The sequence below is a fragment of the Mustela nivalis genome (assembly GCF_964662115.1).
Source record: "Mustela nivalis genome assembly, chromosome: 10".
NCBI classification, from domain to species: domain Eukaryota; kingdom Metazoa; phylum Chordata; class Mammalia; order Carnivora; family Mustelidae; genus Mustela; species Mustela nivalis.
Genome location: NC_139029.1, coordinates 41,464,067 through 41,481,073, shown reverse-complemented (window position 1 = coordinate 41,481,073; position 17,007 = coordinate 41,464,067). Strand labels below are relative to the sequence as shown.

Genomic DNA, 17,007 nt, shown 5'->3' with positions numbered 1-17,007 from the left:
GGATCATGACCCGAGCTGAAGGCAGAGGCTTTAACCCACTGAGCCACCCAGGTGCCCCCAGGATGAAGAATTTTGATTTACTGTCCCTACTGTCCTACCTTCCTACCATTTCCCACTGCCTAAAAAGGGGGCCCAAGGAGGCAGTTGTGGAACGACTTAAAATAATAATAGCCTGTCCGTGGCATTTTCTCCAAGGCAGGCACAGTTCTGAGTGTTTTACTTACAAATCCTCTAGGCAGAAGGCATTACTAGTAATTGATTTTATAGTTCAAGATACCAAGGCAGCTTAGCCAAAGTCCCACAGCTAGCTGAAGTTAGAGATGGGCTTTGAATCTTGGCTTGTTACTTATTAGATCTAAGCCCTTCCACAAATTCCTCAACTCTGAGCCTTGACTTCCCATCTTTAAAATGGGGGTAATAATCTCCTCTTTGAAATATACGAAGACTAGAGGACTTAATATATCTGAACATGGGTGCCTGGTAGATGATTAATGATAAGACTTTTAAAAAGAATAAAATAGGGGTACCTGGGTGGCCCAGTGGGTTGGGCGTCTGCCTTCTGCTCTGGTCATGACCTTGGGGTACTGGGATCGAGCCACTCATCGGGCTCTCTGCTCAACGGGGAGCCTGCTTCCCCCTCTCTCTCTGCCTGCTTCTCTGCCTACTTGTGATCTCTCTCTGTAAAATAAATGAATAAAATCTTAAAAAAAAAAAAACCAAAGAATAAAATAGCAGCATTAATGGTGTTCACATTGTAGTAACAATGGCCAACCCAAGGAGAATGTGTTTTCTTGGTAGAAAAATGTCTCCCAAGTCCATTCTTTTATGTCGTGTTGTAAAGGTAGTTTGAATCCAATGTAAAACATTCTTTAGCAGGAATTCACAAGACAAAGGGACATTTAATATGTAACCCACGGAGAAGGAATGTTCTTCCCACCAAATGAGGCGCTCCCAAGCATATGGTATTTTTGCTGATCAGATTACACTGGGCTATAATGCAAGATAAAACAGGCTGACACAAACTGGGAAAGAAAATGTAAGAATCACACCGAAGCCATCTCAAACGGCCTGAGATAGTTTAATCACTCTGTATTAGCTTGCTGCCTCTTAAAACATTTTCTTTCAAATCAAGTCACAGCTGTGTGTACTTTAGGCTGTGGCCGTCATAGACAAATATGAAAAGAAGCAGAGTTAAAACAGATGAATAGCAATGGCGATCCATTAGTCTGATGTAATCAAACACAAATGACCGTTAGGAGACTTGCAAAGACATCAGAGAAACCATTTCCAGTGTGAGCTTCTGCTTAAAAGAACAACGGCTTTCAATTCCTCATCTCTCTCTCTCTCTCTCTCTCTCTCTCTCTAAACAACCAGCATGCTCTCCCCGTGCTTGGTTCTAAAAGCCAATTTAGTGTCTGAGATGATCAAGTCCATAAATGGCAAACTGGGGAAAATGAGTCTACCTCACATAAGGACCGCCAATTCTGACCGCTTGGTGTCAGAGTGGCTGGAGAGAGATGCTACGCCTCGGTAGGCTGCCTGTGGAGTGGGGCCTCTCTCACGTGGGGATGTCATGCGATGAATGTGGTCTCTGTGGGGACAGCATTGGGGGGGTATTTTAACATTCTGCTTACTTGCTGCTTTGTTTTCTGATTACAACTGTTTGGTTAGATGAGACCAGTCTGACCAGCAGGGGACATGAGTCCAGAGGTGAAAGCCACCTAGGCTGGGAGGAGACCCCAGAACTTGAGGAGCCCTCCTGTTGATCACCTAGCACTGGGGGATCTTTCCAGACTCGATGTGGAGCTTTTCCAGAACAGCACGAACTTCCTCTGGATGGTAGTTCCAAGGGCCCGATTTCCCCTGCAAGAGAAATGAACCAGTGTTCCCAGATTTCCAGCCTGCAGGAATCAGTGGGTCTGGATCTGGGTTGAAAGGACAGGGCTGGTGATGGCTACGTGGGACTTGTCAGGATGGTGTACTCCGTGGCAGAGACAACCCTCAGGTGGATGAGGTCACCAGAGAGAGGGTGTGGAGTGGTGCCAATATTTAATGGGCAGATTGGACCGAGAAGTACAAGGAAGACCAGAGGGGGTGAAGTGAATACTTCCAAGAGGAGAAAGGGGTCTGTACAAATAATTATCTTCCATAATTAGACCTTCAGACAGGCCTTATCTTCTCTACACCTCCCAGCAAGCACCACCCGTCCTAAATCAGACCCACCTCTCCCTCTCCAGTCCAATGCCCTAGTTCAGCCCTTTTCATCTCCTACTTGGACAGCCATCCTACCTCCTGACTTCTCCTAGTCCTCAATCCCTGCTCCTTCCAGTCCACACCTCACCCAGGAGCCAGTGATCTTTCTAAAATACAGATCCAGGGGCACCTGGGGTGCTCAGTCGGGATCCTGGGATAGAGTCCCACATTGGGCTCCATGCTCAGCAGGGAGTCTGCTTGGGCCTCTCTCCCTCTGCCCCTCCCCCCACTCACATGCACACACTCTCTCTACTAAATAAATAAATCTTTAAAAAACTAAAATAAAAATAAAATAAGATCCAATCATGCCTCGATTCTGCTCAAAACTCGTCAGTGGCTCTCCTTTGTCCCAAGAGGCACGCTGAACTCCTTGGTCCAGAATGAGACTCCTGTCACCACTGGGGACATGGTGACAATTCTCCATTCACACCCTGCCATAACCTGCCTCTGTGCCTTTGCCCACCTTCTTCCCTGTATTTGCTATGCTTTTCACTCACCCCGCTCACACGGCTGGCTTCCTGGCCTTGAGGCCCACGCAGTTGTCCTCACCTCTAAAGAGCCTACCCTTCCTCAGGGGTCAGGAAATTTCCAATCTGAGAGCCAAGTCTGTCCTGATGCTTCACACTCATTGATGTCTCGTCTACACCGATTTTGTGCCACAGCAGCAGGATTGAATTGTTGTAACCGGAGATGATTTGGCCCACAAAGTCAAAAATATTTATAATCAGGCCCTTTTCAGAAAAGGTTTGCCGATCCCTGTTCTGGAGTCTCCTAGTACTGGGGACACCGGAGCACTCAAAGTAAGGGGTGGGCCATTCGCAATTCATTCCTGTGTTGCCAGTACTGGCTTGGAGCCTAGCCCTGCTGGCCTCCACCATGCCACCTTAGAGCCATGTCTCTAGGGAGGAGAAAGGAAGAAGGACCTGAATCCTTGTGCTGTGACCCTTGGCACCTCGGGAATTCATCTGCAAGTTGTTGCCCATTTCCCTGCGACAGTAGGGTCAGCTTGACCCGTGGGCAAGGAGCAGCCGTGTGGCTGGGCTTCAGGGGCCACGGTTTGAAATCCTTTCTGCAGCTATGAAACAGTTCCTGCCCTCTTAGGGGTGGCCAACGGTGCCCAAGTGGCCAGAGGCTATGCTTCTGTCCCCAACCCTGGCCAGGCTGGAAGCCCTAAGAGGGGCACAATCACCAGAAATCGAGCCGGGACTCCGCTCCTGCCTCGAATCCCTGCTTCAGCATCTCCAGCTGCTGCCTGTAGGGTTTGCTCTGCTCCCACTCCTACAACCCCCTCCAGGTTCAGGCCTCAGAGATGAGTGGCTTCAGACCCTCCCACCCCTGGCTCACCCCATCCAAAGGACTTAGAATTGGAATCAGAGCCTAGTGAGGTGTGACCTTGGGCAAGTCAGTGTCCTTCTCTGAGCATTGTTTATGAAATGGAAACAACCTTCTCTTGTTCAGCTCCAAACTAAGCTAGGGCTGGGCCAGTCTTCTGGGTTCGAAGGCAACAAGAGGCTGCAGCTCCAGCCCAAATGCTAGGGACTTTTCTGTGCGTTATTTCACCTCCTGTGAGGTGAGGGTACCTCCCTTTTGCAGAAGAGGAAACTGAAACTCCACGAGAGGAGAGGACCTGGCGCTGGCCACATGGCTGGTACATGGCCAGGAAGCAACATGAATGCTACAAAGCCCTTTCTGCCCATCCCCATCCTGGACCCCATACCCCTGGTCACCTTGTAGAGGATCCTGCCCTCCCAGAGCACGTAGAGCCGCTCAGGCAGCGCTGCGTAGCGCTGGCTACTCTGGTTCTCCATTGTGTCCACCACCACAGGGCACTGGGGGTTCCTGTCCAGCAGCAAGCGGGCGGCCCTCAGGCGGTCCTGGAGATTCCGGTGAGTCCTGATGTTCACGTTGTTCTTAAAAGCCCAGCCATCTGCAAAAGAAGAGATGGGGAGTGAGCCTAACTGGCAGGGCGCTATTTTCTGCCCATTAAAAACCCCCATCCCCACCACATTTAACTGAGGGTCCCAGATAGAGGAGCCCTTAGCTCGATTGGGCCCAGTTTCCTACTATGAGTGAAGACACGAGCTCACATAGGGAGTTACTGACTGATCCAGCATGGAAGCCCAGGACTCCTGACTCTCAGCTCTTCAGCATGGAAGAGTTGACTAGTCCCATGCTTCTTGAACTGGAATGTGTATTTGAACGGTTAAAGGCAGATTCTGATTCATCTGTCCAGGTTATCAGTGAGGATCTAGTGGGCATCACCTGGAGTTTGTTGCTAATTCTTGGGCCCGACCCTAGACTGACAAGAAATGGGGACCACCAATCTGTCTTAACAACCTTCCAGATGATTCTAACAACACACCAGAAGTCTACGAACTACTAGTCTAGACAATCTCCCTCTTCTAATTATTCTCCACCAGAATGATCTTTCCAAAGGGCCAATCTGACCATGTCACTCCCCTGCTCCCTGTCATCCGCAGGAGAAATCCCAAGCTCCCCAGTGACCTGGCCTGTCTGCCCTGCACACCTCCAGCCTCTGTTCAGCCGATGGGTGAAACACCTGGGATTCCTTGACCCACCACCCCCGAGCTGCCTCTCACTTCCACCCTCTTCCTCACAGGGCTGCCTCCACCTACAGTGTGAGAACAGGAGCTTCTCTCTCCTGCAACTTCGGCCACTATGGCTGCCATTAGCTCTACGGACAGCTTCATGACAGCTTCGTGCCCCTCAAGGTGAGCTCACAGCCAAGGACAACTGTCAGCCTGACAACCACCCTTCCTTTCAACCCCTAAGGAGTATTCCTACCTCTTGATCTTGCTACCCTCTAACTCATCATCCAAAAATCTCTGACAACATTACGAACACAAACTTTAATGAGATTTTTTTCTCTGCTTGAAAACCAATGACAGGACCAGCTCCTTAGCAAACATGTCACGATGCCGACCATCTCTCCCTACCTGCTCTTCTAGTCACGGGCGCTGGTCCTTCCATATCTCGCTGAAGCGACTTCCTCAAATGAGTCTGACCCCCTCTTCCCTGTCTCCTTAGCATCTTTTCCATATTTGAGATCCTACCTGTCCTTTCAAGCCTCAGCTCTAACACGGGGCTCCTCAATGTTGCTACTGTTGACATTTGTGGCGGGTCCGCTATCCCGTGTGTTACAGGACATTGAGCAGCGTCTTTGGCCTCACTAAGCACCCCGCCCTCCCTTCAATTTGTTTTTGACAACCAAAAACATCTCAAAGCATTGCCAGATGTCCCCTGGGGGACATAAATCACCCTCTGTTCAGAACCACAGCTCTAAACCCCTCTCCTCCAGGAAGCCTTTCCTGACACACGCAGCTATGTGTTAGGGGGCAAGCTCTTGAAGCCTCTGTTAACTCTGTTTCCCCATCTGTAAAGGGATTAATAGGACCAGCGTTGCAGATGACTGTAAGGTAACTTGTTTAGAATTCCTAGTACTCGGCCTGTTTCACAGAAGCTGCTTTTAAAATACGGGTTTAGGGCGCCTGGGTGGCTCAGTTGGTTGGACGACTGCCTTCGGCTCAGGTCATGATCCTGGAGTCCCGGGATTGAGTCCCACATCAGGCTCCCAGCTCCGCAGGGAGTCTGCTTCTCCCTCTGACCTTCTCCTCGCTCATGTTCTCTCTCACTGTCTCTCTCTCAAATAAATAAATAAAATCTTTAACAAAAAAAAAAAAAATAAAAATAAAATACGGGTTTATCTTGCCTGACTCCCCCAAATAACAGACAGGTAGGAAAGAAGCCAGTTTTATTCCATGCCACAGGTATTCTGTTACTTTGCTCTGGAGTTGCCCCAAATCAAACCCATTTAAGGCCGCTTGTTAATGTTGATTGGAAGGGGATTTTCAAATGGCCTTGTTGCCAAGGTGCCCTTCTGCCTTCTTACAGGAAGTGGTACTAATGTTAATGGGCTGAAAAAAATACTGGGCTTGCCCTTCTACTTGCCCCGTTTCTGGGGAGCCTGGACCCAGTTAATGTGGTCATGGGATCCTTCGGAAGCCACGTGGCCTGTGTTTACAGTCATAGCTGCTTCCCAAGGTAAGGGAAGTTGGAAAAGTTTATCAGCAGAAATGGCCCCACCTCCTTGGTGCTTTAACGTGCTCCGCTCAGAAAACTTCCTCCTAGAGAAGCCGGCTCTCGGGACAAATTCACATCAAGATACAGGTGCCTGGCCACGGTGTAAAGTAACTATCACCTGCCCCAAGACATTGGAACTTTGTAGATGACAACGCCAGCTTACCTTCGTGTCATGTTTAGGCAGTCAGTCTTGTGCAACTGTTAACTTCACAAGGGCCTCCTAGGGGAGGCTAAACTGGGATTCTGCCCCTCATCCTGCATATGAGGATATGGAGGGCGGGAGAGGAACAGTAACTTGCTTCCCCAACCTTAACTGTAAGTTCCTGAGAGGCAGGAGCTGTGTGTATCTTTTGTCTCAATATCCCCAGGCCCAGCACAAGTGCTCCTTAAATATTGTCAGATGAGTGACCCTGTGAGGTTGGTCTTGTCATCCCATGTCACTGTTGCAAAAGTGGGCATGGAAAGTGAGTGCCCCAAGGTCACGTGGTAGAGCTAGGACCCATAATCAGGTCTGAAACTCCGAAGTTCATGTCCTTCCCACCATGCCTCATGCCTCCCCCTAACTTACCTGGAGAAACAGGTGGTGTGTGGAAACCTGATTTGGGCCCCAGGCCCTGTGGGATCAGTGGACCACCTGGTAAAGTTCAACGGGCTTAGCCCACAAGCTGTAGGAGTTTCAGGGAGAGCTCTCCCGAATGGAACTCTCCAGCAAAGGAATAAGATGTCCCGTGAAGTAATAAAAATGTGTGACCACCTGTCAGGGGTGAAGAAAGAATGCCTGCTCTGGATGAAAGCTAGCTTGGGGCGGTGGGTCTCCAAGTGTGGCCCCCAGACCAGCAGCATCAGCATCACCCGGAGCTAGTCAGAAATGTGAATTCTCAGGCCCCATCCCAGACTTCACTGATGAACTCTGGGATGGGGCGGTCCAGCAGTCTGTTTTAACAAGCCTTCCAGGTGCTTCTGACGCTCGCTAATGCTTGGGAACCATCGACGGAGAGGAACCACAGTGTCCCTTTGAGTCTGGAGAGTCTTAGGAGGGGTCGCACATGTAGCTATGGAGTGGGCATTTCCCTTGTGACGTTTCAGGTCTAAATTCCTCCTACTAGCTCCTCCTCCTTGATTTCCACTGGACCTGTCCCTCTAGGGTGTTTTTTGTTTTGTTTATTTTATTTTATTTATTTGAGAGAAAGAGAAGGAACGGCGGGGGGGGGGGCAGAGAGAGAGGGAAGAAGAGAGAGAGAGAGAGCAGAGAGAGAAGCAGACTTCTCAGTGAGCAGGAAGTTGGGCGCTGGACTCAATCGCAGGACCCCAAGATCATGACCCAAGCGGAAGCCAACTGACCGAGCCACCCCGGCGCCACCTCCAGTTTTTCTGCTCCGTGTGCTGGTGGAAAGCACAGACTGTGAAGTTACTAAGTAGTGGGTAATGGCAGCAGGCACCGAAAGAAGTAGGTACTCCATGCAGAGCAGCTCATGCCCTCATTCCTCTTCCCCCTCTCTCCCCAACCTTGACCCTGGGCCTGGGGAAGTGAGGCAGGAAAGAGAAGGTAGGCAGAGGCAGAGGCAAGGAGTGTCTCAGTACCTGATGCGTGTGCTTCCTCGATGTAGATGATGAGGAAGTCTGCCATGGAGCAAAAGTCTTCAATAAGTCTCTTGAACTGGTCAAGTTTGAAAAGAAACGAAGGTCAGGTACAACTTCCAAAATTTAGCACCAGTGGCCTGTTGCCTGAAACAGGAATGGAATCATCAACAACCAGTCCTCTGCCCACAGCCTTAGTTTGTCAGTACCATCTTCGCTCTGGATGCTCTTACTTCTGGTACTTTCCTTTTCCCTCGAAGATGGAGCCAGGCCACAGTGAGGGGACAGATACCTATAGAGCCTGACTTAGCAGAGGCTGGAGCCAGTTTACTCCTCTCCACAAGGAGGGGATTTTATCAGGGGGTCTCAGTGGACCACCTGCAGCTACAAGGTGGTAATTCAAATAGTGAGGGTCCCTCCCAGGCAGTTTATGAGGTAGGCACAGATCTGTCTTCTCAGGTGATGAGATTAGAATACCGCAAGGTAGGCCATTTTTCTCCTTGTTTACAGACTTGCTTCAGGTCACACAGCAGGTCAAGTGTGGAGTTAAAATTAGTACTCTGGCTTCTAGACGCTCAATTCAGAGTTCTTCTCATACAAAGCCCCTGTTCCCTCATTCACAAATGGACATAATAATAATACTTACCTTATAGGATTGTTATAAGGATCATAGGTAGTACGGATAAGGGAGTACAGATAAGGCCTTAAATTGGTGCTTGGCCCATAGTAGGTACTCAATAAATGTAGGCTGTTGTTATCGGCTATCTTGTCCCTGAGCTAGGAAGTGGAACAGGCAGCGAAGGGGATGCCACAAAGGGGAATGAGGGGGAGGCCCAAGACTGGCTACATGATTTATTTGCTGGTTCAGTGCAAACTGAAAATGCTGGGTGTCGGGAGCCAGTACAGGAGGCCTACTATAAGAGCTGTAAGGGACTGAATATGATTGACTGTTCATTTAGGTCCACTCACGCGGGAGGTGCATGAGCACTGCGGTGATTGGCTAGGCGGGCTAAGCTGCCGGTGTATATATGCTTGAATGTACTTGTAGAGGGGCGGGCCCGCGGGGAGCCAGGCCGCGGGGAGCCAGGCCGCGCCGCGCCGGCCGGAGGGGGTCGCAGCCCGGACCATGGCGGCGGCGGGAGCTGCGTGCTGTGCTGCGCCAGAGGGGGAAGAAGATAAAAAGAAGCCATTAAAGAAGTTTGACTCCACGCGTGTCTCCGTGTCGTTCTTGCTGGCGAGAGCGACAGCTGGGCCCCTTGTTAAAAAGTGGAGTGCGTGGGGGAATTGCCGTTAAATATATGAAAATAAAAAGGTTTGCTTCTGTGGCCTCTCTCTTGCACTGGCATGGTATTTTCTAGGTACCATTTAATGTCAGACTCTCACAGACATAGGGATAGTCATAGGGCAAATGCAGTCCTTCATAGTCAGCCAGGAACCCTAAAACTTAGTGCATATGTGCCTGTGTGACTATGGTGACCGGCTACCAGCTTTCCTCTCCCTCCAGCCAGCAGGCCAATGCACGATGCCCCAGTCACCGTATCATGAGAAACTGAACTAGACATTTACCCTCCCCACATACCCACCACCCACAGGGTATCACAGCCGCCATTCAGGAATGCTTAGGCTCCTTGCTGGGGGAGGGGAGGAGGCAAGAGGCTTCTCCCACCACTTTCCCCCAGTCACCTGACACACTGCCCCATGGCACCGTTAGCCCAGCATGGAGATGGCCATTTCCATGCCCTGCCTTGAGAGGCTCCCGGAGGCACACACCCAACCACCCCAGCCTCTCCTGTGCCTGTGTCCAGGTCCTTTCTGGGGTGAGAAGGTGGTGGCAGTTACTGGGAAGGAGCGGGAAGGAGGCGGGACCAGCCCTGCTTCTGAAGGTGGAAGAGCAGACATGTCCCAGGGAGCAAGAAGGCTGTGGGAGGCCGGATCCCACATGACCAGGGCTCCAAGTCCCTTGAAGTTTCCATTGTCCCATGAGGCTTCCCTTAAAAAATGTAAATTCCAAGACAAAATGATTAAGGATTTCAAGATTGCTAATGCAGAGCATTAAACCCCAAGCACAGGGCCTTCCCCTGTGTGATTCACTGGTCCCACACCCATGAAATCAACCCTGGGCGGGAGCCTTCCACAACTGCCCCACCTTCAAGGAGGAGTAGCCCTTGGGAGCTGCCAGCACCCTGGGGGTCCCTGTGGCCAGAGCGGACACGGTGGACGCCTCACTGAGGTGTGCTCTGTTAGAGCACAGCAGGTAGAGCATAGCAGGTCATGCACTGTGACATGTCCCGTAAGGGAGTTGTGTCGCCCAGGCTACTTGTTGCCCCTGGAGGGCAGAGCCCTCCCCCGACACGCTGGGGAGCGGTTCGGCAGAGAACAAGTCCAGCCTGGCTTTGCCTGCATGCAATTTCTTTTCTTTTCTTTTCTCTTTTTAAGATTTATTTATGTATTTGACAGAGAGAGCACAGGTAGGCAGAGGGGGAGGGAGAACTAGGTTCTCCTCTGAGCAGGGAACCTGACGCAGGGCTCGATCCCAGGACCCCAGGATCATGTCCTAAGCCAAAGGTGGACACTTAACCTACTGAGCCACCATGGTGCCCCTGCCTGCATGCAATTTGAGGTCTATTCAGTGGCAAAAAAACAAGTAAACACATAAATGTGGTAATTCCAAATTGTGATAAGTGTTTCGAAAGAGTCCATAAAGGAGTGACCTACTTTAGACAGGTGGGTCAGAAAAGGCCTCTGAGGACATGCTATTTAACCTGAGAAATGAAGGACAGGAAAGAGCCAGCCATGGGCAAAGGGAGGAGGAGGGCATTCCAGGCAAAAGGACTCCATCCTGTACAAAGGCCCTGAGGCAGGACAGAGCTTGGTGAGTTCAAGGACCTGCAAGGCCACTATGACCAGAGCCAGGCCCGGGGAGCGGGTGGAAGGTGGAAGGGGGAGGGCGGATCCCAAGAGGCAAGACCGAAGAAGCAGGTATGAGCAGGGGTGGGGGAGGGCAGGCTCTCCTACACCTTGGTGAGAAATCTGGATTTTTATTCTGGGTACAGTGGGACCTCGTGGAGATATAAAGCAAGGACGGTGGATATTTATTGCATTTTTGGCTGCCTGTTTCCTAGTCGTCCTTCCTAGGTGGACTTCCCTATTTTGTATGGTATTAATAGGAGCGTACGCCTCTATGGAGGACAGAGGGGCCAGGTCTGTTCTTTGTCCCGGGCAGCCAAGGCATAAGTAAGCAGTGGCCCAGCTGGGTTGATTGGACCATCCCACAGAGATCTTTGGTCCTGAAGTCACTGAGACAGCAGAACTGGTCCGTGGCCCAGTGGCAGGGCTCCTGTCTGGGTTGGGGGAGTCCTGGGGGCAGGCGTGTCAGTTCCCAAGGCAACCAGAGTGACAGAAGCATCCAGGCCTGACTTTTGATGCTAAAAGTCCAGGCCCAGCGCTCCAGGTGTGGTTAATTCTGGGGGTCTTGTAACACGTTCTTAATATGTTCTTGTGTGTGTGTGTATGTGTGTGTGAGACTAGGAAAGCCAGAGTACGCTTCTGTGACTTGCAGGCCAGACCCCTGACTCCCACGGTAGAGAGGTATAATGAAACGTGGTCAGATTTACACCTGAAGATCGCTCTATGGGGAAAGGCCTGAGGATGGGAATGGAAGTGGAAGGATCCAGTCAGGGGGTGCAGGAGAAATGCGCGTGAGAGATAATGGGAGCCCAGGTTAGTGTGAGGGCCGCGGAGAAGGTGAAAGATGAAACTGACAGGACTTGCTGATGGAGGGGAACCGAGGGCATCTTAACTTGCTGATGGGGTATTTCGTTAGTTAGACCCTCACCTCATTGTGCAATGGGTTTGAAGAAGTTATATGTATAGTAAAATATTTTTTTTAAGATTTTATTTATTTTATTTGACAGAGATTACAAGTAGGCAGAGAGGCAGGCAGAGAGAGAGAGAGAGAGAGAGAGGAGGAAGCAGGCTCCCTGCTGAGCAGAGAGCCCGATGTGGGACTCGATCCCAGGACCCCAAGATCATGACCCGAGCCGAAGGCAGTGGCTTAACCCACTGAGCCACCCAGGCGCCCCAATATTTTTTTAATTAAAAAAAAATCATGCCCTTCTGGGAGGCACAAAACAAAAGGGAAAGATGGCAAACAAAGCAGTCTTAAGTCGCATGTATTCATTATAACTGAACTAATATTTGATTGAGTTTCCTGGTGGCCAAGTAAAGAGAGAAGGGATTGATTATAGAGTCTTCATTTTTCAGTACATAAGGAGAAATTTGGCCAAGGAGATACAAAGCTCTCCTTGTCCTTGGCTCATAGATTTTCCCTTAGGAGGCCCTAGGGAGCACTGAGTGGGCCCCAGTCCTTGTTGGATGATTACACAAGTCCTTGCCCATGTGACAGAACTGCCCGGGCCTCATCAGGGTAGTCTCAGAGGCAAGTCAAGACTAAGTGGCCAGCCACTGGCCTCCAATGACCCCAGAGAGTCATGCTTTTGATAAGAACCCCAAGACTTAACGTCAGGACCAGTGCTAAATATTAGCTATCTGGAATTTTGTTTTTAACTGGAAAAAAAATTCAACATCACTGATTAGGAAACTGGACGAGACAGAGCCATGTGTTTAATTATTTATAGTGTGGTTGGGTGCAGTGATCAGCATGGAGGGCAAAGTTTAAGCTTAGTTCCCTGCTTTCCTGATAGCAGAGAGGAAGGATGGGTGCAAGGGGGTGATGGGACAGAGAGATGACAGGACAGAGGACTGGCAGTCTGCCTGTGTGCACAGGCCACGGGGCAGAGGACACCATTTCAGACATTGGGCTAGCACTGTCAAGTCCATCTTGTCTGTAGAAATGGGGAAACAGCCCTGTAGCACCTGGACTTGAACTCACCATTATGAGAGCCAGGTCAGGCTCTCTCTCTCTCCCTCTTTTTAAAATTTTATTTATTTATTTGAGAGAGAAAGAGATCACAAGTAGGCAGAGAGGCAGGCAGAGAGAGAGGGAGAAGCAGGCTCCCTGCCAGGCAGAGAGCCCGATGCGGGGCTCAATTCCAGGACCCTGAGATCATGACCTCGGCCGAAGGCAGAGGCTTAATCCACTGAGCCACCCAGGTGCCCCAGGTCAGGCTCTCTTAACAGAGAAAGCCCATTTATCATTAGTAGATGACCTCTCCTAAGTACACTTGGGGAGATTTTAGAAGATAATAAACAGGGGCTGAAATAAATCCAGTTTCCTATTTACTCCCAAGTACCTAGAAAATAAATGGTCCAGACTTGCCTTCTACCACCACTCACCAGTTAAACTGTGTTTTGCTCTGGGAGCGTGTGTACCTCATGTGTGTACACCCAGGGGATAGGAAGGGGCTGGGAATTCCTCTGGACCTCTGTCATCTTATCCAACAACAACTCCACTACCGGAGAGCCAGAAGCTACAGGTTCTAGTTCAGGCTCTACAAACACTTGCCATACGACTGACTCTGAGCAAGTAATTTACTTCTCTGGGCCTTTGTATGTGAAAAATAAAAGAACTGCTTCAGATTACCTGTAGAGTCTTCTGGACCTTCTGCTTTTTGGCTGTAAAATGAGTTCAGATTTATACCCAAAGCATCAGAGTTTTTTTAGTGGCTGGTGGGTTTCCAAAGCAGTTACTGGATTGCTTTCTATTAGGCATACCTGATCATTGTTAACACCCTGCTTGAAATTCTTCTAGAATTCACCAATACTGTCAGGTTGAAGTCTACCCTCTTCAATAAGACACATAAGATCCTTTAAACACTGGTCCCTGATGCCGTGTCCAGCCTCAATCTTCCCCATCTTCATGCCCGCCACAGCCCCACTTCTGCCAAAACTGACCAATGGTCCTCCACAGCTCGGCCCTCTGTAGTTCCTCTCCTCTGCCCTGCTCTGCTCCCCACTGCCCTTTTCCCCACCCATCCCAAGGTTTCACTGTCTCTAGATAATCAGCTCACCATCCTCTTCTCCAAGAAGCCTTCCTCTGCCTGCCTCCCTATCTCATCCCACTTCTTCCAGAACCCTCCAGTTCCCTCTCTCACTACACCATCTCCCCCTCCAGGCTATGAGATTTTCCAGGGCAGAGACCAATCATGCTGAGGTCTGTACCACCAGCATCTACTATTTCAGCACCATTCAGTACCATTATTTTTGGGTCCATATGCCAAAAGCCAACTCTGTTTTATGGGTAGATATTTCTTTTGTCTCTTGGTCTCCCTCTCTTTCCATTCTTCAGTCGCAATAGCAGGGAGCAGAGACCAATAGAACAGTCTTTAAAATGTAAACTGGTCCACAAAAGTGAACAGCTAAAAGAAGCAAGTACATTCTGGAAACTGCCGTGAGGCAAGTTGGCTTTCACATAACTGGTCACTAGATGGATATTTGGCAAACTGGCCTGGTTCCAGCACAATGCTTGGCCCACAGGAGATACTCCATAAAAATTCGTGGTTATTCTCATTGCTCTTATTATCAGGGGTCACTTAGTGGATATTGAATAGAAGGGAGGTCATTTGTGTACTGCAGTTGTAGAGTCAGGAGCAAAAAACCCGTGCCGTTCCCTCTGTTCGAAACACTGTTCCCTTCCTAAGCTACAAAAATCTTTCTCGTTTTTCAAGGCCTCATTCCAAACCCACTTCCTCCAGGAAACCTTCCAATCCCTGCAGGCAAAGTTTATACTTTTACAGCCTCCCCCATCTCACAGAACTGTGAGGATCTCTTTATGACATCAACCTATGAAGACAGATGAGTCTATGAAACCATAGACTCATCGAGGGAAGGATGAAGTTCTTACCTAACTCTTAGCCCCTGGCATCTAGTTGGGGACTGGGCTAATGAGTGTTTGCCAAGGTGCACTGGAAAGAATGAGATAAGGAAGTCTAGATTCTGGGTCTGACTTGGTCACTCCCTAGCTGTGTTACGTCTGCCTCTTAGTGCTCACTCCATCTCCCTTCTAAAGTGAGAGGATTGGATTAGGCCAACGTTTCCCAAAGGTTGTTCTTTGGAACCTGGGCATTTCCTCAGGTGGAAAGTCAGGGGTTGTATGTTAGGAAAATCAGATAGTGTTTTCTCAGTTTTTTCAAGTTTTGTTTGTTTTTAAGCTTCAGGGCTTCTCAGAGCTTTTTAAGTATGTGTGTGTTCTATGAATTTCCAGGAGGAGGGTAGGGTGTGCAGGGTTTCCCAAACTATTTCAGTCAGGAAACTCAGTGTGGTAAAGCTTATCCGTGGGCTTTGGTTTCCAAAGAACATGTTTGAAAACCACTAGATTTGGTTGCCTATTATAACTTGCCTCAGGAACCTTCTCTACTCAGTCTGCTGGGTCTAGTTCCTGGGAACTCAGAGATGAATGAGACACAGTTCTGTCATGAGGCTCCCCATCAGGTGGGAAGAAAACACTTGTGCTTGGCAGCCAGAGGCAGGGTGGAAAGACTCAGAGTCTGTGGAGAGGGGCAGATGCAGAGCCATGAGCCCAGGAGAGAGAGCGTGTGCCTAGCTATAGGGATCTGAGAGGGCCTCACGGAAGGGGGACAGGAGAGCAGGCCCGGCTGGTGTGGGGTTTTGGACTGTTGGTGAGATACAGGAAGAGCCAACAACATCAGCAAGGCAGAGAAAGGAGAGTACGAGGGATGTGCCAGGCTCAAGGGTTCTTCCAGAGGCTAGAACTGAGGGGGAACCTGTAGGTGAAACTGGGAAGAGGAGCAGGAGTTGGCCTGGAAGGACCTTGAATACAAGGCTGGGCCTGGGCTTCATCCACGGGAGGGCTCTATGTGCCCAGAATGTGCAGGCCAGTGAGGGCAGGATACAGTAACCAAACACCCCCATGTGTAACTACCTACACGGTCAGACGTGATAAAGAAAAGTTGAAGACATTAAGTCTGGATGAGGGGCTGGGCTAGTCTGGGGGATCCAGGGTTGGCTCATCGCAGGTAGCGTCACCGAGCGGCAGTGTGAAGGGTGAGCAGGAGCCCACCAGGCAGAGCTGAAGAGCGTGTGGAAGGCGCTGAAGGCCAGTGTGTTTGGTTTGCGGGTTAAGGGCCTGGGAAGGTGAACAGAATCTAGAAGTCTCAGTTTCAGGAAGTGAGAAGAGGACAAGAAACCAAAAAAGAGAGCAGCTAGAGTAGGAGAATTCTGGACTTCCCAACCCACCTCCCCACCCACTTCCACACCCCCATTCCAAGCACATCTCAAGTTCGCAACTGTCTCCTCACCGTGCATGAAGTCCCAGATGTTGCATCTCTGTCCTGAGAGCTGGACTACGGGACAGTTGGGTGCCAGGCCCCCGGGCTCTGTCCTGTCCTCTAGTCGCTGCCATCGGACCTTCAGAACAAACCAGAAATACTGCATGCTGTAGAAGGTCGGGGCCCAGTTGTCATAAGAAAAGTGGGGGTTCTTCTTGTTCATGGCCAAGATGTGTTGCTTGACTCTCTCCGGAAACAGTATCAGGCACACTTTGCCCACGGCCACGTGCACCACCACCTGCAAGAGGACCCAGAACCTCTTCAGCCACAGCCCTGGCCCGGGCAGCCCCATCTCGGCACACCCAGAGCTGGCTCTGAGGCCGGTGGGCAGAGAGGACACAGCCAGGCGGTACTGGGCGGAGCTGAACAAAGGTGCAGGGTGGACGAAGCCAACCCGGGACAGCAGGAAGGTACCAGGACAGAAGGTGTCTGCCTTCCTGTCAATGCAATGGAAAATTCCAAACCAAGTGCTCAAAGGTCTGTTCTAATTATTATCATTTCTGATCCTTCACCTTAACCTTTGAGAGATCCTTGGGCTGGGAGACTGCAGAACTTAAAGCTTCTCTCTGATAAATTTTTAAAAACAAATACGTAAAAAGGTCACACTTAAAGGGACCCTGTGGTCCTTTAGAAAGGCTCTGTTGCAAGTGAGTTCTAATAATAATGATTCTTTTAATAATGTAAAGTGTTCCTTTATGGATGAAAGATGTTTCTTCCACTCACAGCTTCTAGCTGATGGTTGAGTGTTTCTGGAGGCATAGTCCTTCCTGGAGGATTTGGGTCTGGAGGCTCCCCAAGCAGAGACAGAGCTGGCCCATCCCCAAGAAAA

The 17,007-nt window shown here is 50.0% G+C and overlaps 1 protein-coding gene across 2 annotated transcripts; it reads right to left on the bottom strand.

Annotated features, from left to right (window-relative positions):
* Nucleotides 1–1,054: 1,054 nt before the first annotated feature.
* On the bottom strand, nucleotides 1,055–16,528 carry DIO1 (iodothyronine deiodinase 1). 2 transcript variants are annotated; one of them, XM_082688520.1, is made up of 4 exons: nucleotides 16,149–16,525; nucleotides 7,936–8,079; nucleotides 3,981–4,180; nucleotides 1,055–1,863 (listed from the first exon to the last, which is right to left on the bottom strand). In XM_082688520.1, exons 1-4 carry the CDS (start codon nucleotides 16,468–16,470, stop codon nucleotides 1,771–1,773), a joined length of 759 nt encoding a protein of 252 aa, XP_082544646.1. In that variant the 5' UTR covers nucleotides 16,471–16,525; the 3' UTR covers nucleotides 1,055–1,770. The 2 variants fall into 2 exon arrangements, with proteins under 2 accessions (XP_082544646.1, XP_082544645.1); XM_082688519.1 differs by lacking the exon at nucleotides 7,936–8,079 and having other exon boundaries at nucleotides 16,149–16,528.
* Between the last annotated feature and the right edge of the window lie 479 nt (nucleotides 16,529–17,007).

Excerpts from the sequence above, each read along its gene's own strand:
- DIO1 (XM_082688519.1), bottom strand. The coding sequence starts at position 16,470 with ATGGGGCTGCCCGGGCCAGGGCTGTGGCTGAAGAGGTTCTGGGTCCTC. Across the intron at positions 4,181-16,148 it reads CATCTGGGACTTCATGCACG|ATGGCTGGGCTTTTAAGAAC; the intron begins GTGAGGAGACAG and ends CTTCTTTTGCAG. Across the intron at positions 1,864-3,980 it reads AGGGCAGGATCCTCTACAAG|GGGAAATCGGGCCCTTGGAA; the intron begins GTGACCAGGGGT and ends TTTCTCTTGCAG.